Raw genomic sequence first — 25,591 nt, 5'->3', positions numbered from 1 at the left:
AAGGCCAAGGAGAGGTCAAGGACTGAAGGGGAGGAGGAACAGCCTGGTTTTGCCAGGTGGCGGGAAGGACCCGAAGGAATAGGATGCACACCTGAGGGGCTCCGTAGATGTACAGCACCAAGGGTTCGTTCTCAGGCACCACGAACCATGCCTTATGCCAGCCTTTGCCACCTTTCTCCATGTAGTGTAGGAAGCTGCAGATGACGCTGTTCTCCGCAGCCACTGAGGCCTGTTTCTGTGGCCAGAGACATGGGGGACATCAGTGTCAAAAGAAGGCCTGGCTTGGCTCCTCTTGGCTTTGACACCCCCTCAGCATAGGGATTGATGAAGCTGACGCTCAGATGGCAGGAGGGATTTGTCCAGTGCCCCTCGCCCTCCCTCCCCCCCCAGTGAGTTAGACTGGAGACCAAAAGCCAGGCTTGTCTGCTGAACTGCCATGGCTGCTGCCTCGGAAGAGTTGGTGGGAGGGGTGTCTCAGCAGGGGCACCTGGCTGCCGCGCAGGCATTCTTCCATCAGTCACGCATTCCTCAAGTCACTTAGGCCTTTACACCTCCCCTGTTCGTCCTCTTCCATCATACACCCGTGCCTTACATTTAGCAAGAGGCAACCTAGCATCGTGGTGAAGAGGACTGGGAAGCTGGGTAAGGCAGTCTGGCTCAGAATCCCAACTCGAGATGAAAATGTACTGACTTGGAGAACATACAGGTCTGTTGTAAGGATTAAATGAGTTAATGTATGCAAAATGCTCTGAATAGTGCCTGGCACAGAGTAAGCATTCTTTTTTAAAAAAAGATTTATTTGAGAGAGAGCAAGTGCACGTGCACGCGAGTGGGAGTTAGGGGGCAGAGGGAGAGGGAGAGAAGCCTCAAGCAAACTCCCCGCCGAGTGAGGAACTCACCACAGGGCTCAATCTCGGGACCCTGAGATCGTGACCTGAGCTGAAATCAAGAGCCGACCGCTTAACTGACTGAGCCACCCAGGTTCCCCCAGAGCAAGCATTCTTTAAGTGTTAAATAAAATAAATACCTCAATTTGGTTAAAAAACAAAACCAAAAATGTGTGTACATGCTATAGCACAGCTATTAATAGTAGTGATCTAGTGGGTAGAAGTAATATGGTGTTTTTATTATTTCTGTTTATATTGTCTAATTTTCTTCAGTGCACATATCCTACTTTGTCATAAGAAAAGATAATTTGTTAATTGAGAAAACATCCTAGCTCTGCCATTCGCTGGCTGTGTAATTTGGGCAAATAACTCCCTGGGCCTCAGTTTCCTCATTTGTAACCCAGGGATAGTAATAGCATGGATAGTTTAGTTACTGTGAGGATTAAACGTCTAAAGCACTTAAATAAAAATCGGTCTTTCATTGACTCTTGCACTCATTTTACTCACTCCGAGCCTGGGTCACTTGCTCAGTGGATGCACATGGCACCCTAGCATTTCAGAGATGCCCAGGCGTCAGTCACACCGGCTGGGTGGCTGGGGCCCCTGTGGTCAGCGTGGGAGCGTTAGTCAGGGACCTGGCTCTTACCTCCAGGATAGACCTCCGGCGCTGGGGTGTATGCTGGCTGCAGGCCGGGCTGCTCCCGGGCACCCCATGCAAGGCCACGTAGCAGTCCGTGCACACACGGTTGGAGCGGTTGTTGTCATAGATGAGGCGGGCCCGGAACTCGGAGCACTTCCCACAAACCACCTGGGGTGGCAAGTGGGCAAAAACAGCCTGGTTCCTGCAGGTCTTTCCCTTCAGTGGACCAACTCCCACAGTGGCCTCGTGGCCTCCCGCGCTTGGAGGGTAACCCGCTGAGAAGTGGGCCTCTGGGCTGCCAGCCTGTCCCCTCCCTAGCTCTGCCCCTGCCTGCCAAAACTCACATGCCCGCAGGCCTTGCAGTGGTGCCTGCGTTTGGTGATGGAATTGAAGGGCTCCTGGCAGCGCATGCACATGGTGACTTCCTTTTCTCGGATGGGTGTAGGTGCCCGCTTCCCAAGATCCACGTTCTGGAGAGAGGGCCAGGTCCCAGGTCAGAGATAGCTACTCCCCAGCCCAGTGCAGCCAGCCCCTGCCCTCTGCCCCAAGGCTTGGATCATCATTGGGAGGCAGCACATACGTTCAGAAGACCTGCCTTTGAGTCCTTGCTCTGTCCCTACCTCACTGTCATTTTTACTTTCTGGGCCTCAGTTTCCCCCATGATTTCTCTGCGGCCATACCAAAAGAAGACTGTGCTTCCGAGGTCATGCACTGCCTCTCTGGTCTTTACTCTCTGGGAAGGGGCAAGGATCATTTCAAAGTAAAGTGGGGACTTGGAAACCTGGAAGGGGTCCCAGGGCAGGGGGAGAGGGTGGGGACTCTTACTGGAGAGTTAGGGGGTGTGTCTTCATCTTCCCTGTTTGTTGAGTTCAACAGTTTGAATGTCTCCAGCGTCTGTTCATGCTTCAGGAGAGTGGAGTTGATGGCCTATAAAGGAGGTTGTAAGAAATAAGAGGTCAGATCACCTCACAACGCACCCACTTCCACCCTCACCTCACCTTCCTGTGACTTTTAGCCTGGAGTCGGAAAAGTTGGCTTTTAGGCCAAACTCTGCCCCTTGCTAGGTATATGATCTTGAGCAAGCCCAATCCCAAATCCAGTTCTCAGTTCTTAAATTTGTGAAATGGTGGAGGGGATCAGTGGTTGAAAAAACTCAGGTCTTCCTGGCCACTCTCTGGGCTTAAGGTTTTACAGGATTTAACTCACTGGGGTTACACCCTCAGCGGAGCCAGCTTTCTAAGGGGAGAATTTGTGAGTTTCTGTTTAACTCCTGGACCTCGGCTTGCTTCTCTGTAAAACGGGGATGGTAAAGTTTGTTGGAAAGCAGGTGTCCAGGCCCATTCTGGTCTGATATGAGTTTTAGGGGAGAGTCCACCAACCCCAAGGAGACCTGTTAATACTCCTCCAGCCCCCTACCACAAAGCCTTCTTGGATGTTACCTGGACCCAGTCTTTCTTCTCCTCCTCAGTCCTTGGGGAAGGGGGGGGTGGAAAGAAAAATGTTGGGTTAGGCAGGCCAACCAAAAGCAACGGGAGTGGTAACGAGTAGGTATTTTGGAGTCAGACAGACCAGGGTTTTGACCCTCTGGTCCTTAACTTACTGTGTGACCTTAGGCAAGTCATGTAGCCTGTCTGAGTTTATTTACTCAATAGTTACTAATACTTTCCAGACCCTGTGCTAGGAACCTGGGGCTTAGAGAGGACCCTACCCTCAAGGAGCTCATGGTCTAGGAGGGGAGATAGACAGGGACAATACAGGGGGATCAGCACTGTGACAGAGGGAAAACAGGGCTGAGAAGCCCCGAAGAAGAGACTTGCCCCAGCCTGGAATTTGGGTGGGGCTGTTAAGGAAGGTTTCTTCAAGGAGGTGCTGGGCCTCAGGTAGAGGGCTATGGGTGAGGTGTGTGTAAAAGTATGGAACATACAAGAAACCATAAATAGTTCCCTGTTGTCGAAATGGCAAATTTGAGAAAGGGGGGCAGTTTGTTTTCCTTTAGTCCATTTTCTTCTCCATTTTACATGGAGAGAATTATCAGTCTGGGTTGTTCTGAGCAGTAACTGAAGTGATATGTAAAGTGCCCAGCACAATCCTTGGTCCACTAGGTGCTCAATCAATGCGAGTTACGTCTTCCTTTTGCCTTCCTTTCCCACCTCTCCTTGTCTGCCCCGTAGTCTCCAAGGCCTCTATGCTGGGATAACTCCATAAACCTCTCACTAGGAATAGGACCCAGTTTCTTGGCTGACTCCTGCCTGGCCTCTTCTAATCCCCTTCCACATCTACCCACCAGACATCAAAAGTATTTTTCTAATATGAAAATCTGACTGCATCCTTAGAACCACTTCATGAAAAATTAAGGATAGGAGTTAATATTTAGGTTTGCAATGCTATTTATTATGAAAAATTGGAAGCAGCCTAAGTGTCCAACAACAAGGGATCAGATAAAGAAAAAGAAATGATGGTACATCATTACTGTCAGACAACAAAAATGGTATAGAAAGCTGCTTATAATATGTTAAGTGAAATATAGTATGTTAAGTGGTATAGAAAGCTCTTTATGTTAAGTGAAAACATATAAAATACACATAGCATTCCATTTTTGTTGAAAAACATGTGACATGAGTGTTTATATTTGTCAAAACTTACTGATGGTACACACTTAAGACCTGTGCATTTCACTGTGTGAAAATTTGGCCTCAAGAAAAGGAGAGGACATTAAATACTGATCTCTAGTTAATAATATGCACACCAAAGTCTTTAGGGATGAGGTGTAGTGATGTCTGTAACTTCATTTGAAATACATGTTAAAAAACCAGATGGATTGGTGGATGGATAAAAGGATAGATTTGTGATAAAGTAAATATAGCACAATGTTAACACTTGTAGAATCTGTATGGTGGGATTACAGTTGTTCGCTGTATAATTCTTTAAACTTTTCTGTATTTTGAAATATTTTCATAATAAAATATAGAAAGAAAACGTGTGTGTGTATACACATACACACATATATGCAAATAGAGGAAAGGCCTGGGGTGAAGTATCATGTCTTTAATTTACTTTAAAATGGTTCAGCCAAAGATATATATGGCAAAATGTCAATAGTTGTTGACTCCTAAGTCAGTGGTTCTAAACCCTGGTGCACACACTAAAACCACCAAGGGAGCTTTGAAAACTCCTCATGTTCAGGCTATGCCCGAGACAAATTCAATCAGTCTTTGGGGGTGGGTTTCAGACATCGGTATTTTTTAAAAGATTTTATTTTTAAGTAATCTCTACACCCAACATGGGGCTTGAACCTCTAACCCCGAGATCAAGAGTTGCATGCTTTAACTGACTGAGCCAGCCAGGCGCCCCTCAGACATAACTATTTTTTAAAAGCTCCCCAGCTGATTCCTGTGTTGCCAAGGTTGAGCACCAGTTGTCCAAATGGTAGGTATATGGGTGTTTGTTCTATTTCTACTTTTCTGGATATTTGAAATTTTTCGTTAAAAAAATTTTTTAAAGGGCAGTACAAGCAATTTCAAGGTAAGCCCTCCATGCCTTTCCTCTGCCACTAGGAGGAAACCCTACACTGCTTAGTGCTCCTTTCTGGCTCCATTGTCTCAGCAGCCCCCTCCCTCCCATCCTCCTAGCAGAAGACCTGAGTCATGTGACTTGTCACTCAGGTTCTACTGAGCCCTCTCCTGGATGTGCCCAACGTTGGCTTTGTTCTTGCTTCCTGGCTGCAGGCCTTGGAGATGCTCTCTCGGTCTCCCAGAGCTTCAAAGGTAACACTCATCTCTCTTTTCTGCCTCCATGCAGTCCCAGCAATGAGGGTTCTGATTCTCATTTTTCACTTCCTTGCAGCCTGTCAGAAACAGATCATCTACCCATATGCATCCATGCCCTGGCCCTGACCCTGACCTTGATTCCCTATCAATCACTTGGGCCCTCAGAAGGCAGCATGAGCTTGATTTCCAGCTCTGCTGCTTTCTAGCTATAGGATCTTGGGCAAGGTACATAACTCTTCTGTGCCTCAGTTTGCTCATATGTGAAATGGGATTGATGGTAACAGTAGCTACTTCGAGGGTTGTTTTAAGGATTCAACTAGTCAGTTTAAACTTAAATTGTTTAAGTTAAAATTAACTTAAAACAGTGCCTAACATAAGAGCAAGTCTTCACTAAATGTGAGCTACTATTATCATCCAAGTAGAGGATGGATATGAAAGCCCCTTTGTAAAATGGCTAGACATTATTTTAAAATGTTATTATTTTAAAAAGTTTTATTATAAAACATTTCAAGCATACAAAAAAGCAGACAGGATAGCACAAATTCATTAAATGTATGCCTATTATATAGATGCAAATTTAAAAAATATTTTGCTGTATTTACTTCGTATATATGCATATATTCACATATAGTTATATAGGTATGTATATATGTGTGCGTATATGTATATATGTGTGTATTTTTTTGGTTGATAAGTCATTTAAAAATAAATTACAGATATCATGATACTAAATCTTCAGCATGCTTCACGAAAAAACAAGGCCATTCTCCTGTATAACCATTATACCATTATCACACCTGAAAAAGTTAGCAGTAATTACCCAACAGCTATTGTTCAGTTCATATTTAGATTTTCCCTATTGTCTTGCAAATGTATTTTTAGGGTTTTGCTCTAATTAGGCTCCTATCGTGGACCAAGCATTGCATTAGGTTGTTATTTCTCTTAAATCTCTGAATCTTCAATAAACCGTGTTGTTATTCTTCCTGTTTGGATTAATATCTCATTCTTCCCTCTCTTCTAACAAAACCCGCCAGAAGAGCAAGCCTGCATCTTTGGGAAAAGGTGCCCATCTTTTCTCTGGAAGGATCTCTTTCTTGGGGAGGTAGCCTGGCACTAGGCCTAGAATGCCTCATATCTGAAGGAAAAGAGGGGGCTGGAGGGAAGGTATAGGTAAGGGCAAGTACCTAGCCTGGAGCTCCAGGGAGCGCTGCTTTCCTGACACCAGGAAGGTCCGAGGCAGATTGAGGTTGGAGCTTTCCTTTAGCTGAATGGAGGGAGAAAGAGGCTTTGTGAGGACTACTAAGCTCCACAGGGCCCTCACCCTCTGCACACATGCACACAGAGACTTGGGGTCAAAGTCAGAACAATTTTATTCCTCCCAGCACCAAGGCCCCACTCCAGGTCCCCATCTCCCACCTCCTGGTGCTCACCTCCATGCCATCTACATCAATGCGTGCCCGCACGCTAAACTTCTGGCCAAGGAGCCGCAGCCTGGGCACGCAGTAAAGGAGGCGGTCGTTGAACTAGGAAGGAAAAGTTTGGGGATGTATGTGTGGAAGACCCAGGAGAGGTGTGGCCCAGCTCCCTACCCTTATGGGACTCCTGAAGCTTTACTGCTGGGGAATCAAGGCAATAGATGGAGAACGCACAGCCCAGATTGGGCACAAGGGTCACAAGGAAAGAGCCTAGGCATGAGAGTCACCCCCTAGTTGGCTGACCTTGGGCAAGTCACTTCTAAGTCTTAGTTACATCACCTCTGAAGTAGAGAAAAAAAATTCCTAGTGTAGGTAGTGAAAATACAATGAATCAATAGAGGAAAGAATGGCCAGCAGGAGGTACAGTCTTGAGTGAGTACCAAGTCAATGTGTGCAACCCCACGCCTGGCACTTACTAGTATGAGGTATCGGTCTTGAGTGGTCCCATTCTTTGCTGACAGCTTAAGGATATGGCCTTCTTTTATGAGCTCTTTGGTGGGGCTGACAATGTCTTCCTCACCCCCTAGCAGCTCGTATACCTTCAGCAGCTTGTGCATTCGCTCCTGGCAGGAGACAGTAAGCAGAGGGCAGGGCTGAGGTGCTGGCCTCCCCTGATGTGTCCACACGTCACAAGTCCCCCAGGACAAAGACACCACAGGTGGGTGGCCGAGGAAGGGCAGGGGCTGGAAGGGCCACTCACCATTTTGCGGATGGCAGCGTTAGAGTGCTCTGCTGCTGTGGCTATCAGCTCCAGAGACTCTGTGGGCAGAGTGGGAGGTCAAGTGGGGGACCAGCAGAGGAGAGGCTCTTAGGGCTTCTTTGCTCCCTGAGTACCTGCTCCTGGCCTGACTACACCCGCCCCGTCCCGGAAAGCACCAGCCTCAAAGATGTCCATAGCAACATCACTTAAAATCAGAAACTATCTCAATTAATCCCACAACAGCAGAATCACAGTACATGGAATAACTGGCAGTGAATAAAATGCAAGCTTAACACGATTATTATTACCATTAAAAATAGCAACAATAATAATTACATCGGTAACTAGAAAGAAACATACCCATGTTTAACAAGTTGTCTCTGAATGGTGGGACTATGGATGCTTTTTATTGTGTTCTTTAGATTTTTCTGTGTTTTCCATATTTTTGATGAAGAGCATGTATTACTTTTATAATCAGAAAAAAAGCCATATAAGGAAACAAAGAGGGGTGCCTGGGTGGCTCAGTCGGTTAAGCATCTGCCTTTGGCTCAGGTCATGATCCCAGGGTCCTGGGATGGAGCCCCGCATCGGGCTCCCTGCTCAGCGGGGAGTCTGCTTCTCCCTCTGTCTCCCCCACCACCCCCGCTCATGCTCTTTCTCTCCCTCTCCCCCCTCTCTCTCCCTCTCTGTCTCGTGTGCATTCTCTCTCTCTCAAATAAATAAATAAAATCTTAAGAAAAAGAAACAAAGAGATGAGCCTATTCTTTGTCTCAATAATACTGATTATAGGAATCTATACTAAGAAAATATATGTTCTAATCAACAAAACCAATAACTCCCTAGCCAGACTCATTGAAAAAAGGGGGGAAAGGACTCAAATAAATAAAGTCACAAATGAGAGAGGAGAAATAAGAACCAACACCACGGAAATACAAACAACTGTAAGAGAATATTGTGAAAAACTATATGCCAGCAAATTGGACAGCCTAGAAGAAATGGATAAGTTCCTAGAAACATATAGCCTAATAAAACTGAAGCAGGAAGAAATAGAAAATATGAACAGACTGATTATTACCAAGGAAATTGAGTCAGTAATCAAAAAACTCCCAATAAACAAAAGTGCAGGACCCAGATGGCTTCATAGGCGATTTCTACCAAACATTTAAAGAAGACTTAATATCTATTCTTCTCGGGACACCTGGCTGGTTCAGTCAGTTAAGAGTCTGCCTTCAGCTCAGGTCACGATCCCAGGATTCTGGGATCGAGCCCCGCATCGGGCTCCCTGCTCAGGCAGGAGTCTGCTTCTCCCTCTGCCTCTGCTGTGCCCCCCCTGCTTGTACTCTCTCGCTCTCACTCTCTTTGACAAATAAATAAATAAAATCTTTAAAAAAAAAAAAAAGAAAAGAAAAATTATGTTTCTAGAAAAAAATACCTATTCTTCTCAAACTATTCCAAAAAAATTGAAGGGGAAGGAAAACTTCCAAAGTCATTCTATGAGGCCAGCATTACCTTGATTCCAAGACCAGATAAAGACACTACAAGAAAAGAGAACTATAGGCCAATATCCCTGGTGAACATACATGAAAAATCCTCAACAAAATACTAGCAAACTGTATTCAAAAATACATTAAAAGAATCATCCACCACAATCAAGTGGGATTTATTCCTGGGCTGCAAGGGTGGATCAATATTCGCAAATCAATCAACGTGATACATCACATCAACAGGAGACAGGACAAAATTCATATGATCATCTCAATAGACGCAGAAAAAACATTTGACAAAGTACAACATCCATTCTTGATAAAAACCCACAACAAAGTAGGTTTAGAAGGAACATACCTCAACATCATAAAGGCCATCTATGGAAAACCCACAAGGAACATCATACTCAATGAGGGAAAACTGAGAGATTTTCCACTAAGATCAGGAATAAGACAAGGATGTCCACTCTCCTCACTTCTATTCAACATACCACTGGAAGTCCTAGCCACAGTAATCAGACAACAAAAAGAAATAAAAGGCACCCAAATTGGTAAGGAAGAAGTAAAATTTTCACTATTTGCAGATGACATGATACTATATAGAGAAAACCCTAAAGACTCCACCAAAAAACTACTAGAACTGATAAATGAATTCAGTAAAGTCACAGGATACAAAATCAATGTACAGAAATCCGTTGCATTTCTACATACTAATAATGAAGAAGCAGAAAGAGAAATTAAGAGAACAATCCCATTTAGATTGCACAGTACCTAGGAATAACCTTAACCAAAGAGGTGAAAGACCTGTACTCTGAAAACTTTAAAACACTGATGAAAGAAACTGAATATGACACAAAGAAAAAAAAAAAAGAAAGAAATGGAAAGACATTCTATGCTCATGAGTTGGAAGATAAGATATTGTTAAAATGTTTGTACTACCCAAAGCAATCTACACATTTAATGCAATCCCTATCAAAACAACAACAGCGGGGCGCCTAGGTGGCTCAGTCGTTAAGCGTCTGCCTCCGGCTCAGGTCATGATCCCAGGGTCCTGGGATCCAGCCCCGCATCCGGCTCCCTGCTCCGCGGGAAGCCTGCTTCTCCCTCTCCCACTCCCCCTGCTTGTGTTCCCTCTCTCTCTGTTCTCTCTCTGTCAAATAAAGAAATAAAAAACAAACAAACAAACAAAACAACAACAGCATTTTCCACAGAACTAGAACAAATAATCCTAAAATTTGTATGGAACCACAAAAGACCCTGAATAGCCAAAGCAAATTGAAAAAGAAAAACAAAACAGAGGTATCACAGTTCCAGACTAGAGGGAAGAGGGGTGGGGAATGAGTTAAGTAGGTGATGGGGATTAAGGAGTGCACTTGTCTTGATGAGAACCAGGTGATGTGTAAAATTGTCACTGTATTGTACACCTGAAACTAATATAACACTGTATGTTAACTATACTGGAATCAAAATAAAAACTTAGGGGTGCCTGGGGGGCTCGGTTGGTTAAGTGTCTGCCTTCGGCTCGGGTCATGATCCCAGGGTCCTGGGATCGAGCCCCGCGTCGGGCTCTCCGCTCAGCGGAGGGCCTGTTCCTCCCTCTCCCTCTGCCTGTGGCTCTCCCTGCTTGTGCTCTCTCTCTGTCAAATAAAGAAAGAAAATCTTTAAAAAAATAAAAATAAAATAAAAACTTAATAAATAAAAAAGAGAAAATACACGTTCTATGTACAAACACACTTTCATTGCAGTGGTGTTTACAACAGTGTCAACCGGAAACAAAAATGTCCAACTGTAGGGGCGCCTGGGTGGCTCAGTCGGTTAAGCGACTGACTCTTGATTTTGGCTCAGGTCATGATCTCGGGGTCATAAGATCAAGCCCTGCGTCAGGCTCCATGCTCAGCTGGAAGTCTGCTTGGGATTCTCTCTCTCCCTCTCCCCCCACTGCACACGCACTCTCTTTCTCTCTCTCAAAAAAAAAAAAAAAAAAAAGGTCCCCCTGTAGAGGGTCAGTTAAATAAATTCATGTGCATTCATATAACGGAATACTGAACATCCTTTACAAGTGATGCTTATGTAGAGTTTTTCATAATTTGTGAAGTGCTCAGGATATTTTAAGAAAAGGATACCAACTTGTGTACACTGAGTGATCTCAATTTCGCAAATATATATGTATAAAAACACTGGGAAGAAAATATGTCAAAATGTTCATTGTGCTTATTCTCTGGGGGCTTGTATCACAGGTGATCTTTTTCCCTACCTCTTTAGTCTTTTCTGTAATTTCCATATTTCAGGTATAGTGACCAGGTATCATCAGGGGAAAAAAAAATCTTGAAATAAGTCCCTACATATCCGCACGCTAGAAAATCCTGCCCACACTTGAGGCCCTGCTACAGATGTACTGCATCCCACTCTTGTCTGTATGATGCCAAGTTTTCCCACTGGAAAATCTGCCTGTGATGGAGGAGTACAGGTGCTTCTCAAGAGGGTCCATATGCCTGGCAAACCAAGTCTTGCTTTTCTAGGAGGCTCTGCCTCCATGACCAAGTCTTGGTACTCAAGATCTGTAGCCCCTGTCTCAGCTCAGGCCTTTCAGGAGTCTCTAATCTTCAACCCCTCTTCCACCCTAGCTGCCAGAGGGATCTTTCTCACATATAGCTTGCTGTCACTCTTCTGCTTAAATCTGTCAATAGCTCCCCTGTATCTGCAGGGGAAAAGACCCAGCCCTTTAGCCTGTCATCGAAAGCCCTTGGAGATCTGGCTTCTGCTGACCTCTCCAACTTTCTCCACTTGTACCTCCCTAAACATGTCCTGTCTTGCTTCATCTGGCTAACTGCCACTCAGTCTTCTGGATTCAGCTTACCTCCTCTAGTAAACCTGCCCTGAGTTCCCAGGCTGGGCAGAGACCCTGTCTCGGTTCCCACATTCCTCTGCGCTCCCCTCTGTCCCACCAGTCACACTGTGTATTCATCATGTATTGACAAATCTGCATCCCTCAGTAGACTGGGAACTCCCTAGGATGGGGCCAGAGTCCCCCCACCCTCTCCAGGGCTCCCCATCAGATGCTTTGCATAAATTAGCTCCTTTCAATCCTCACAACAGCTCTGTAAGACAGGTGTGATTTGTACCCTGTTTGTCCAAAATGAGGGAACAGACTCAGGGAGAAGAGGTGGTGGCCTTAGGTTGTCTACCTGGAAAGTGGCCGAGTTGCCATCAGAGCTGGAACTGCTTGGCCATCTGCCTTTTCTCCTAGCTGTTCTGTATCTCCCCCAACCCAGGGCAGGGGGCATGTTGGGTGGTAGAGGTAGGAGGTAACCAGGGAAGGGACAGGAAGAAGACTGGTAAGCTGTGGGCATACACACTCAGGCCAGGGCAGGTCACTGGGCTCAGACTAGAGGCTTTCCTATCAGGAACTCTGTCTGGAGATGCCTTGTGTGGAGTACAAACTGGTATTTCCAGGGGTCCAGTGTGTGTAGGCTCTGTCTAGGATGTCAGGCTAGGATTTCATTTGGGGGTGTGGACTAGGGAGTGCAGTTTGGGGAACTGAGTGTAGGGGCTTGGTCTGAAAGCTCTGGTGGGGCTTTGGCAGCCTGGGTTGGTAGTTCAGTCTTGGGCTCAGGGTATGCAGTTCAGACAGTAGTTCCCTCTAGCCTGGTTTGAGGAGCCCAGTCTACAGTCCAGGTTCCAGAGTTCAGTCTAGGAAGTAGAGAGTGGGGGGAGTGGGCGCCTGGGTGGCTCAGTCGGTTAAGCGTCTGTCTTCAGCTCAGGTCATGATCCCAGGGTCCTGGGACTGCATCCCGCATCAGGCTCCCTGCTCAGTGGGGAGTCTGTTTCTCCCTCTCCCTCTCCCCCTCTCCCCCGCTTGTGTGCTCTCTCTCTCTCTCATGCTCTCTCACTCTCTTGAATAAGTAAATAAAATATTTTTTAAAAAAAGAAAGTGGGGGGAGTGAGTCTAGGGAACCAGAGATGTGATTCAGTGGGGCTCAGACCCTGAGGCACTTTCTGGGGATTTTAGTCTGAGGGGTAAAACATTGGGAGGTCAGTGTAAGATCTTGGGCTGGGTAGCTTAGTGAGCATATCTCGGACTGGCTCTCATTCAGAGATTCTCATTCTGAGTGGCTCAGAAAACCGGACTGGAAAATTCTTTCTTGGGTGGTGGTGGTGGGGGGGTGTTCATCTTTGGGCTTAGCATGGGGAGCTCAGTTGGGCAAGCTCAAGCCCTGAGGCTGAATCTGGGGACTCAGATAGGGTTGAGATTGGTACAAAATAGGAACCCAAGTTAGGTAAACTCAATCTACTTTTATGGGCATTCAGTATGGAGGGCATCAGTCAGGGCATTCAGTAATAAAAACTGCTAACATTTATTGGACCTTTGCCATGCGCTAGGCACTGTGCTAATAGCTTTACCTGGATTATCTCATTTATCCTGAGAACAACTCTATGAGGGAGGTATCCTTATCATCCCCCTTCTACACACGAGAAAACTGAGCCCAAGCAGCTTGCCCAGGGACACATAGTTGGTAAAAGGGACTCTATCTGGTGCCCAGTTTAGGAATATTACACTGGCAACTCACTTTGGGGGTTCAGTACAGGGAGCTCATTTGGGGAATTTCAGTTTGGAAATGTCATGCTAGAGATCCAGTGTGGAAATAAAATTGAAAGAACTCAGTCCTGAAAGCTCACTGTGGATATGTGATTCTGTAGAATCCATGGGCTCTGAGTGGAGAAATAAGCCAGGAGGCTTCTTCTGGGGATCCCAGTTGGAGGGTTATAAAATGTGGAGACTCAGTGTGGCAGTGAGGTGTCCTTCTTGGGTCTCAAGATGGAGCCCAATCTGGAGACCTCATTCTGCAGGACTCAGCCTGGGAATCTCAATCTGTGAATCCAAGGCTGGGATGTAGAAAATTGCGGGGGGGGGGGGGCACTGTTTGTGGGAAGTCAGTCTGGGAGTCAGGACTGGGAAGATCAGACTTGGAGGATCAGACTTAATTTGGGAGAAAATCTAGGGCATTAGTCCCAGGGTGCAGTGAAGGGGATGGAAAACAGGGGTCTTCAGTCTGGGGGATTGGGGTTAGCAAGAACACAATCTGGAGTCTCTGTTTGGAGCTCAGATCGGGCAGCTTAATCTCAGGGTTCCCTCTGGGGTTCACACTGGGGTACTGTAGAAATCAGTCTGAGGCCTCAGTGGTCTCAGTCTGTGGCATGGATCGGTCCGTGACAAAAGAGTCAATCTTTGGGGCTAGGATAGATGTCTCAATCTGAGGGACAGTAAATGGGGGATGAATCTGGGGTGCTAAGTTTGGCAATACCTGTTTATAGAATGGCGGCCATGGAGATCAGACTGGGAAGTTCTTTGGGGGAATCTCCCTGTGGGACCTCAGGCTGAGGGCTCAGATTGGGAACCTGCTCTCTGAGCTCAGGGTGGGGAGAACATTCTGGAAGCCCAGATCTTAGTTTGGGGAAACCAAGTGTGGGAGGTCCTATAACTGGGACCTCATACTGGATTCAGCCTGAGGGCTCAGGTTGGAGATGTCAGCCCATGGAGCTATTCCCAGGGAATCAGTTTGGAAGGCTGTTTCTCAAGGTTTAGGTTAATGTAGCTCATCCTGGCACTTCAGTGGGGGCTCTCATTTGGGGAGAGGATTGAGGCCCTTAGTCTGCAGATGTCTGTTTGTAGAGTTTAGCTGTCAAACGTTCTAGGGTTCTCGCTCTTTCTAGAGGTCCAGGCTTGGTAGCAAAGTGTCCCATGTGGTAGGGTGGCGGGGCCTCAGTTTGGGGAGTAGACACAGCAGTGGACACAACTGTGTGCTCCTGATTCTTGTGGCTTCCAGCATCCCACATTTTCCTAACTTTCCTCCTCCCTGTAGGGCTGCTCCTTCTTAAGTCCTTTGCTGATTCAACCTCCCTCAGCTTTGTCGTTGGTCCCCATTTCTTCTCCATTTACATTCACTCTCTTGGTGATTGGGGCCAGCCTCACAGCTCTGAATACTGTCTATGAGCCGGTGACATCCAAATCTCTCTCCCTGGGATTCTAGACTCATCTAACTGCCTACCTGGCAGCTCACTTTGAACATGTCCAAAATCAACCTCCTAAGCTCATCTCAAGAACCATCACCACTAGCCAAAAATCTGCAAGTAATTCTTGACTCTTTCTCCCAAGTCTCACACCCACTCCATCCTGGTTCTTTCAGTGCTGCTTCCAAATATAATATATCCTGAATCTAACCATTTCTCTCTACTTCCACTGCTACTACCCTCGTCCAAGCCAACTTTTCTCACTTAGATTATTGCAAAGGCTTCTTACTGGTAGTAATCCCAATCCAAATCTTCCCTTGGCTACCCACTGCACTCAGAAAAAAATCCATCTCCTTATCCAGGCCTTTAAAGTCTTGCTCCTCTCTCCAACCCTACTTCTACCATTCTACCCTCACTTATCATGCTCAGGTCACACTGGCCCTCTTGTTGGTCTGGAGATATGCAAGCTGCCGCCTCCTCCCCCCTAGGAACTCTGCACCTGCTGTTGCCTCTGGGGAATATGTTCCTCTCCAGTCGGCACGTGGCTCCCTTCTTCATGTCATTCAGGTCTGACTCAAATATCTTCTATTCAGAGAGGCCACCCAACCTCAAGTAAGCCCCCCCAGTCCCTGTCACATCACCCTCTTATTCTCTGAATTACATGTAGCACCTATCCAATGTTCTCCTGTGTATTTATTACTTCTCTTTATTATCTGCTGTCTGTCTTGTTCACTTCCATATCCCCTGTGCCTACAACAATGCACAGAATAAGGTGCTCAGTAAATAGCTGCTCTATTAATGAAGGAACGAATGGAAATAACACTCTGGGGGGAGAAAGTTGGGGAGACTCTAGGGAAGCACTCTTTGAGGCGTGAACCTGGGGGCGGGGTGGGTCTCATACTGGAGGAATCAGAATGAAATACTTTCCTAGTGGTTCAGTGTGTGAAGACTCAGTCTGAGGAGACGGTATCTCAGCCTAGAGATCCAAATCTTGGAGGCAGAAAATTTGGGGTCCAGTCTGGGGTGCTCAGTTCTGAAAAGGTGATTCTGTAGGGCTCTGATCAGACTTGGGAGGTTCTTTATGAGGTTCATTTTAGGTAGCGGCTGGCGACACAGGGTGGAGCTCTAAATGTGGATGATGTAAAGTCAGGGTCTTGATGAGACACCTCTCCTTGTGGGGAGCTCAGCTGTGGAGATTCAGTAAAGAGGGCTTGGCCTGAGGGGTCAGTCTGGGCTCTTGGCCTGGTGGCTCAGTCCCTGGGGGTTCAGGCTCAGTTTCATTTTGGACTTGGGACAACTTCATTTGAGGATGAGTCTAGGGGTGAGCTTTGGGGTCTTGGCCTAGAAAACAGATGGCTCCCTCTAGGGGATCATTCTGGTATACTCTTCCAACTCTGGGGTTCCAGTTGGGGACTTCAGACTGGGAGACCCCTGACTGCTCTGTCTGGGTACTCAGGCAGAGACTCAGCCTGGAGGTACATCCTGGGGTCTTACTCTAGAGCCTCAATGTGGGCCTTTCAGTTTGGAGATCCTCTTCTGGGATCTCATTATGTTGCAATGGAAGGCTGACCCTGTGAGTTAAGTCTTGGGGGCTGGGGTGGGGCAGGGCCCGGATGTGTGCACTCACTTTGGGCGTCCTTGCTGTCCGGGGAGCCGTGGGGCAGCTTTAACAGATAGTCCTTGAGAAGCAGCTCATAGCGGGGAATGCGCTGCACGGGTTCCAGCATGTGGTGCTGCAACGTCAGGTTGCCACAGGCTTCCTCCTTCTGTGACGGGCAGAAGCAGAGGGGCTCAGGTCCGGCCACAGACCCCTCACTGGGTCCCTGCAGACCTCTCCTCCCCAGTCTGTCCTATCCAGCTTCGCTGCTTACCTGCACCTCATGGATGATTACTTTAAACTGGGTGGAACGCTCTGTCCAGGTGTTGACCAGCTCCACGGCCCGGTCGAAGTTCTTCACATACTCTCCGTACATCTTGAGGAAGGGTGCCAGCTTCTGCAGGATGTCTCCGATGCGTGGGTAGCGGTCCCTGGGGTGGAAGCGGGGGCTGGCACAGTCCTGCTGAGCCTTGTCCCCCAGAACTCTCCCAGGGTTCTTCCTAGGTCTCTAGTCCCAGGGAAGCTACTCTCATCGCATTCCTGGAAATCTACTCGTCAGCCAGTTCTGCTCCTCTGGAATTGCTGCTTATGTTATAGGCCAGTTAGGCCAAGAGGATCAGCTTGACCTGAAACCATGGCCCGGGCTGCCACCGGCCCCGACTCTGCCCTTCTCAAGTACCAGGAATAACATGTCCTGAAATACCTGCCCAGACCTCACCGCGAGGGCCACTTCATATACTTCTTATTGATTCTGTGCCCAGCCGTATGCCGGGTGATTCCGAAGACACAAATGAGTCACACTGAGCTAAGCCCGACAGGGTCACTGTCTGATAGGGGAGACAAAGTGAACAAGCCTGGTCATACTCCTCAGGAGTCACAGTTCGCTGAGGGACACACGGCACTAGACCTGGTTTTAGCCCTCATTGGTCACGGTCTGTTGGGGGACACACAAGAACCGGGCCAGGCCTATCCCTCAGGGGTAACAGTCAATTGGGAAGATGCAGGAACTGGCTTCATGCCAGCCCTCAGTGGTGACAGTCTAGGGAGGGAGACACACTTTATCCTGTGGGTGTGGAGAGCATGGAGATGATTTTCAAGCAGGAAGTAACACAGTTTGATTGTTCAGAAAGACCATTATGGCAGGTGGTGTAGACTCCAAAGGATGGATGGGAAAAGGAGAGCCTGGCGGCTGGGAGATTGCCTGTGAACCCTGCCCTTCTACCTCAGGACTCAGCTCAGGAATCAGCTCCTCCTTGAATCCTTCTCTAACCCCAGACTAGGTTTGGTCCATTCGTCTGGATTCCTACAGCCTCCCGTTCTCAGCTCTATCATAGGTCTGATAAAAAAAACACAACAGCTCACATTGAGCACTTATTATACGCAGGATACTGTTCTAAGCTCTCGACATGTGTCAACTCATTTAAATCCTTCAAACAACCCTCCAAGGTAGGCTATTATTATTATCCTCATTACACAGAGGAGGAAACTGAACCACAGTAATTTAAGAAACTTGCTTAATATCAAAAAGCGAGCCAACGGCAGAGCTGAAATTTGAACCCAGCCAATTTGGCTCCTAACCTCATACTCTTAAGGGCTGTGCTATTCTGTTGTAATTTTCTGAATTCCCGGTCTGTGTTTCATATTAGATTGGGAGGGCGTGGAGGGCGGAGCTTCGGTCTGATTCTCTTTGTGAAAGGCGCTAAGAGGAGAGGACGGACAGGAATGACCTCGAGCGCACACTTGTGCCCTGGGCTTGGCAGGCGCGTGGACAGGAGGGCAGGCAGCCTAGATCTGGGGTCCCTCACCATTCCTCCATGCGCTTCTCTAGCTCAGGCAGCAGGAACTGCTGGTGGAAGCAATAGATGGAGCAGATGTTAGAGAAGATGCCATGGACGACGTCAGCAGGGAAGGAACTGCGGTTCCGAGCTTCTTCCAGTAGCCGGGCACAGAACACCTGTGGGGCAGGGCAGGAATGTTAAGCCCAGCTGGGCCTGGGACTTGGCTGGGGAAGGGGCAGCTTGGAGGTGAGGGCAGTGTTTGGGGGCAGCTCTGTGGAGCTTTGGGATCAGCACTGGTCTTGAGACCGAGGAGAGAGGGAATGGAGTTAGGCTTCTATGTGGGGTTGGATTTCGGGTCATCGAGGTTAGGACTTGGAGGTAGGCATGGGAACAAGAAGTCAGGAGCAGGGTCAAGGTCAGAATTAGATTCAGGGTCAGACCCATTCATTTAACACATATTTTTGAGTGCCTACTGTGTGCCAGGCACTGTTGTAATGGCTGGGATAACAGAGTGAACGAAGCAAGCAAAAATTCCTACCCATATGGATTCTAGTGGATTTGGGGGCAGGAATAGGGCCAGGATTAGAATGAGGATCAGGGTCTGGTTTACAGCTGGGGTCAATTCAGGATCTAGGTCAGAGTTGCAGTCAGGGCTGATGTACCCCCCCCCCTCAAAGTTAGGAATGAGGGTTGGTACAAAGATCAAGCTTGGGGTCATAATCAGAATTGACTTCAGAGACAGGACGGGGGTCAAGGTCAGAAAGGGGTCTTACCAACTCTAGATTGGTAATGGTACCGCTGGGCTCAGGCCCTATTACTTCCCCCTTGGCACCCACCTACCAGGTCCTGGGGCCCTGGGACCCCCAAGGGGCCATTCACCTGATCCAGGAGATGGAGCCTGGAAACGTAGGCCTTCTCAGTTTGCAGGAGCTCATTGGCAATATGGAACACTTTCTGCTGCACAGTCAACTGGAAAGGAGAAGAGGCAACCACTCATCCATCACCCCATACCCTAAACTTCACCCAAGCCCACAGAATTCTCAGAACAGCTCAAATGCTACTCTAAGCCCAGTGCCACCCTGGGTGAACCCTACTTCCCCATCTCTGGACCCATAAGCCTCCCAGTTTCAATCTCTGACTCCCCAGTGTATCCTAAAGGCCACGCCTCGATTCCGATGATACGCACTCTCTCACTTGGCCACTCGTGCACCCAGGCATCTGCTCTCTCTATTCATTTAGCATAGTGCAGTGGTTAATTGTGTGGGCCAGGAAGTCAGACTTCCTGGGTTCAAATCCTAGCTCTGCCATTCATTAGCTTGCATAAGTTGTGTAACTGCTCTGTATTTAAGTCTCCTCATCTGTATAAACTGATAGTAATAGGACCTAAGTCCATTGGTAGTTGAGATAATTAAATGATTTAATGTAAGTAAAACATAGCAGACTACAGATTAAGTAGTCTATAAATGTTATTTATTCACCCACTCAGTTCACTGTCAGCAAAAGCTTGCCGAGTACCCGGGGTGTGAAGAAAACACCAAAGTACAAAAATGTATACGACTCATCGCCTGTTGGCCCAGTTTCCAAATCACTGGACACATATTTGCTGAGTCCCTGGCCTCAGCCCCCACATTTGAGCTGGGTTCTGGTGAAGAAGGTGTTCTGGAGGCAACCTAACTTAAGTGCGAGGAAGCCTTTGAAAGCAGCCTTAGGCTGCTGGGGCACAGAAAGGGTTTCCTGCTGCCAAGGGCCTTCATGGCCACAGCCTCAGGTCCTTCGGGCAGGAGGAGCTCTAGCTCTCGTGCCCCTCTGGCGGCCAGCTGCTGGGAAGTCTCTCTGGATGTGAGAGACTTTCCATTTTATAAATAAGGAAACCGAGGCTCGTGGTAGGGGAGTGGAGTCTTGCCCAGTGTCACATAGCTACCGAGTCTTGGGATTTTCCAGCTGGAGGAGGACTTTAAGGATCCCCAAGCAGGATGCACATCTTTAAGACAGAAAAACTGAGGTCCAGCTAGTGGTTCTCTGATGAGGGAAGAACAATTTTCCCAGCGGGCATTTGGGACCATGCATGGTCATTTTGGTAGTTACAGTGAAGGGGGGGGCAGCGAGGTACGGGTTTGCTACCGATATTTAGTACCAGGGGACCAGGGAAGCCAAACATCCAAAGTGGAAACAATGCCCTGTTTTGAGAAATAACGAGCTGGGGAAGAACCAAGTGTAAGAGCCAGGCTCCTGGTTTTTCCACATGGTCCTGTCTCTTGGTGAACATGGGTCAGTACCTCCACAGATTCCTGTCTCTCCATCGGGGGCACTGGGATTTCTCTGTCCTTCTCCTCCTCCTCCTCGTCATCCTCCTCCTCCAGGTCGCTATCAACTTCCTGGGAGCCGGGCCGGTGGGGGTCAGCCAAGGCAACAGGGACACTGGCCAGGGCAGGGGGCCCGGGGCACAGGCTGTGGCTGGGGGGCCCGTCATCACTGACGAAGCAGGTCTCCTCGCTGTTGGACGGCGAGCTGATGCTGTCAATGCCGCTGTCCCGGTTGGGCACCTTCTCGCCATCCCGGGGCCCGGGAGCCAACAGGAACAGGCAGCGGGAGGCCTCGCCCTCGGGAAGCTGGGGCACTGGAGGCTGCGGGGGTGGCTGTGGCAACACGGCTGGCTCTGTGGGACCTGGGCTGGGGCCAGGGGCTGGCCTATCCGAGGCGACAATCACAGGCTCTCTGAGGTGGGTGGTGGACACACACGGAGGCAGGGTGTGAACTCACTGAGAGTCCCGTCTTAGAGCTGTCCTTCCTGTCCCAGGCCCACCCTCACCCCCACAGGGTCCCCCGGGGACCAGACTCACCTTTCAAATTTTTCAATCAGTGAGGATACTGCTGCAGAACTGGGGCTGGCCTCCACCCTGGGGGCCAGGCCCTTGGCCACTCGGGGGTCTGCAGGCAGCGGGCGTGATGGTGGAGGGGGAATGGGCTCAGGTGGGGGGGGCATCCGGGGCATCTGCAGGTAGCTGGGCTTTGGGGGGACTGGAGAAATGCACAGGGAAGAGAGGGGAGATCCCAGTGAGCTGAGTTTGGAGGTGGCTGTCATGGTCAGGCCACAAGGCCCTCCACAAACCCCCAGTCTGCACCTTTGCCCAAGGCGGGTACAGAGCAAGCCTGAGGCAAAATGCCAGCGTGTACGCATCAGCCACAGGCCACAGCCCTCTGCCGCTAGACCGTGGTGCTTCCTAGCCTTCTAACAAGCATTCTCCTCTGCCACTGGTCAGCCTTTCCCCTCTGTCATCCCCTCTCCTGGGCCATTTCTCTGCCCCTCGCTGGAACCACTTACCTTGTGGCTTTGGGCCTGGTGTCCGCTTCAGTGGTGAAGGACGCTGGCTGGGGGTTTCAGTGGGGGGGCCTGGGTCTGAGCGAAGCCGCTGGGGACCTTCTGGATGAGGTTCAAGGCTCTGGCCAGGGTCAAGGGACAAACTTTTCACCAGGATCCGGTTTCCTTGGTGCAACCCTGCAGAAAGGGAGAACCTGGGTGTGAAGCGATTGATGTTACCCCAAAGGGGCCAGGGGAGTTGTATGTCTTAGCAGGTATTGGGGTATTGGGTTTCCCTGAGCCCCCTTCCAGGGCACACTGCCTTTCTGGGAAGCCCCTACCACAGCCCTCAGATGGGGAGCCAGGCCCGGGGCTGTGGCTGGCTGTTTTCATCAATAGACAAGAGTTCTTTGTGATCTGTGCATTGATTCCTTGTATGTCAGCAGGCATTATTATTAGGGCGTTTAACCAGACTGGGGGTGGGTGCGAGCACCCTCCAGTTTGTGTACGTGTTTGCAGCCCTTGTTTATATGGCCACAGTGAGTATGCTGAGCCTAAGCCATCCTTCATCCTTTTTCTTAAGGTCCTGAGGATACTTGGCCTTCCTTGTCTACAATTGTATTCAGCCGAGTGTGCTCAAAAATGACAAAATTGGATTTCACGAACAAAAGTTTTGCTCCTTAAAAACCCAGCCTCTCACTAATCTGTTACTACCCTCCTCCACTTCCACACCCACATACAACCACACACACCCAGCATGCAGAGTTCAGGTCACGGGAATGGCTTTAAAACAGCAGGCAACAAATGCAGAAAATGGGAGGCCTTTTTGCACTGTCCCTCTTCCCTCACTGTGGGCTCCCTAAGTCCACCTCTGTCTTTGGTCCTAGGGGAAGACGATGGTTGCCTTTGGGAGAGAAGATTCCATCTGGAAGACAATGAGGGACCCTCCAGGCTGACATGTCCCAAAGGGAAGAAGTGTGGCGCTCAGGTGGGCCTGGCTTGGTCTTCACCGAGAAGTCAGTGGGGGGTGGGGGGACAGAGCAGAGAGGGCCAACCCTGGAGGCAGGCTGAGGAGCTAGGTGACCGTCCTATGGGCAGAAGGAAGTCATGAAAGGCCACGGCGTAGGGAAGGACGTAAGCAAACAGGTGTGAGGACAGGAGAGTGAGTGGCGGCCAAGAGCCCCTGCCCACCCACACGTGGTGTTGGTTTTGCTGGGCCCCAGCCACACACCCTCTCACAGCCACAGGATCTGCTACCCTGTGTTACAGAGTCTCATACTGACCAGTCACAAAAGGGCCCACTCAGTTACGGAGCCACATGGTGTTATTTAGACTGTCTCAGGCAACTGCAGGGCCCCACAAATTCAAATATCCAATCAATCACATGCTATCACGCTCCTGAAAGCCTGCTCACACACAGTCACCAAGACCCACAGTCACAAACTCACGTATTATCACACGGCCCCACGGTATCACGTACACAAGCAAACAGGCACGCACACTGACAAAGACAGCCACACGGTGGCAAGCCCATCGTTTTATGCAGTTTCATACGATAATTTCCCAACCACTTACCATCATACACACTCCTCAAAGATGGTTACACTGAGTCACAAAGACATACAGAGTCATTTATATTGCGTCTCACAATCGCAGGGCCACAGTGTGTCACACATACCGTAATACGGTGTTATGGGTTCACACACCTGCAAGTGGGTCACACAGCCATGAGGTCTATAGCCACGCAGGGTCACTGTACCCTGTCAGATACGACTGCACACAATGGGATAACATCCCGAAGTCACACACCACCATGTATCCAGAAACGCAGACACACGATCAGACGTATGGCCTCTTTTACTCCCATGTCGTACTCATGAAACAAACATGTCCAAGGTGTCCGTAGGTCTTAGGGGCTCAGGCACACTGACACACCTGACATCTGCTTACTGGTCTAAATGGTCACGGTGTCCCATGTGCCCTCCGTTGCAAAAACATACAGCTACAACACGCAGAGACACCCTGTGGGGTCGCATGGGCAAAAAAAAGGCACAGGGAATTTTAGGTCTCCCAGTCCTGGAGGGAAGGAATAGCCCAACACACAGTGTTCCAGCAGCTTCCCTGGGTCCCTGGCTGCACTCTGGCCCCAGTCCAGCCAGGCAGGCCCCAGGGGACCTGGGCTGTGGTCCGCTCCCAGCCCTGCAGGAACATGGTGCTCCAGGCCCCAGGCCGCGCCCCACTCCTCCACCCTGCAACTTTGCCTTGGGTGCAGGTTCCTCCTTCTTTTCCCACCTGAGCAGGCAGGGCCCTGACGGGGAGGGAGGACATGCTCCTCTCAGTTCGGCTTACCCTGCCCTGCTCAGCACATCCTGGCCTGGTCCTGCCCTGCCTTCCCCCTGGGTGTGGGGTTGAAGAGGATGAATCACTTGGAGGGTGGCACATGACGAGACACAGTTTGAGAGACACATGGCCAGAGCAAGAGAGACACAGAGTAGCTGACAGTGTCAGAGACCCAGCAGGCAAAGCCAGGCACTCCGTTGTGCAGAGACCCCCCCGAGAGATACACACATAGATGCCAGGGTCTCAGATGCCCCTTGTCTGCCTCCTCAGGGCTCCATCTCACCCTGTCTCCACACCTCAAAGCAGGCAGGCCTCCCCGGTGAGCCCCCCCTACCCAGTCTGTGCAGAGCAGCTGGGGGGCCCCTGGCTGGGCTTCTCTCTCTGTCCACTCCACTGCTTGTTCTGGGGATAGGGTGACCATACCATTCTTTGTGGCCCTGCTCTGGCCTACCCTCTACTCCCTTTACACCCACCCCACCAGTGGGCCAGCTCTCCTTTCTCTCTGCCTCCTTGCGGGCAGCCCTGCAGAATGGAAGGCTGGATAAAGTTCAGATATTCTGGCACACTCTGGCTTCGCAGGAGAGAAGGGCAGGGACTGTGAGCTCAGGATCTAATGAAGAGATGAAGGCGGAGAAAGGGGCAGTGACTTGCCCGAGGTCATACAGCAAGTCAATGGCAGAGCTTCAGCAGATGGGTCCTGCACTGGACTCCTTTCTGAACCCTGCCCTTCAAGGGGAAGCTGGAAAAGGGGGGAAGTAGGAGGGGCAGGGTTGTACCCCAGTGCTTCAGAAAGTTGTGAGCTGCAGTGTGGCTAGTGAGTACAATACCTTTACGCCCACCTCCAGGGAGATGACATCAGGGTTCCAGTTCAGGAGCCTAGGCCTGGCCAAGAACGGCTGAGGCTCCACTGAAGGAAGAAGGTTCAAGATCCCTCCCTCTCCTGTGTCAGTGCTCCTCATGCCTGTCCCTCTGCCTCCATTTCCTTGTCTCTGCCTATGTTTTCCCCCAGTGTCCCCCTGGTCCCCAGGTCTTGCTTCCTCCATGAGGGTAGATGGACCTCCAGCTCAGGGCATGACACTTACCTGCGCAAGAGCCTTTTATGACTTCCCACTGCCCATGGGGAAGATAGGAACTTCTCAGCTAGGCCCCCATGGCACCTCACGGTTCTGTTGAACTCTCTGGTTTCCCTAGGCTTAGCTCAGTTCCCCCAGGTATTTCTGAGTCCTACTCTGAGCCCAGTAGACTCACTGCTGGAAGATGTGAAATCCCATCTCTGCCCCTAGGGAGCTCCCAAGGGAGGCCTTCTCCCTTCCTGGATGCCACAGCCTTTCCCACTGCTCCATCCCATCCCCACCTGGCTAGGTCCTGCACTGGTTTTCTCCAGCCCATTTTTTATAGTTGACCGTCACCGGCATTATCTCTCACGTGCGCATACCTACACACCTGACGGAGTCTTCCACTGGCACTGCCCCCTCCACTACTGGGTTTACCAGAGTCCCCAGGGCCCATTAGCGCAGAGGCCACAAAGGGCCCCACCCCACAGAGAGAAAGTCACACCACCGAACTTTATAATACATTGTGAAAATGTACCCAGCCACACGTTGGCAATGCAGAGC

The 25,591-nt window shown here is 49.3% G+C and overlaps 1 protein-coding gene across 2 annotated transcripts in view; it reads right to left on the bottom strand.

The window, feature by feature from the left end:
• Positions 1-25,591, bottom strand: part of FGD1 (FYVE, RhoGEF and PH domain containing 1) — a 40,456-nt gene that overhangs the window by 828 nt on the left and 14,037 nt on the right. The window contains exons 2-17 of one of the 2 annotated variants that reach the window (XM_032398195.1): positions 21,660-21,833; positions 21,178-21,355; positions 20,614-21,052; positions 19,217-19,306; positions 18,365-18,513; positions 16,834-16,990; positions 16,590-16,728; positions 7,470-7,528; positions 7,186-7,332; positions 6,725-6,817; positions 6,479-6,558; positions 2,967-2,997; positions 2,353-2,454; positions 1,872-1,997; positions 1,534-1,695; positions 92-235 (exon numbers count right to left, since the gene is read on the bottom strand). In XM_032398195.1, the coding sequence (XP_032254086.1) occupies positions 92-235; positions 1,534-1,695; positions 1,872-1,997; positions 2,353-2,454; positions 2,967-2,997; positions 6,479-6,558; positions 6,725-6,817; positions 7,186-7,332; positions 7,470-7,528; positions 16,590-16,728; positions 16,834-16,990; positions 18,365-18,513; positions 19,217-19,306; positions 20,614-21,052; positions 21,178-21,355; positions 21,660-21,833 (2,270 nt within the window). The remainder of the gene's footprint in view (positions 1-91; positions 236-1,533; positions 1,696-1,871; positions 1,998-2,352; positions 2,455-2,966; positions 2,998-6,478; positions 6,559-6,724; positions 6,818-7,185; positions 7,333-7,469; positions 7,529-16,589; positions 16,729-16,833; positions 16,991-18,364; positions 18,514-19,216; positions 19,307-20,613; positions 21,053-21,177; positions 21,356-21,659; positions 21,834-25,591) is intronic. The other variant, XM_032398196.1, reaches the window with a different exon arrangement.

This window comes from Phoca vitulina, unplaced genomic scaffold (genome assembly GCF_004348235.1).
Source record: "Phoca vitulina isolate PV1807 unplaced genomic scaffold, GSC_HSeal_1.0 scaffold111, whole genome shotgun sequence".
Classification (NCBI taxonomy): domain Eukaryota; kingdom Metazoa; phylum Chordata; class Mammalia; order Carnivora; family Phocidae; genus Phoca; species Phoca vitulina.
Note: the sequence above shows the minus strand (reverse complement) of the source record. Positions and strands in the feature narration are given on the sequence as shown.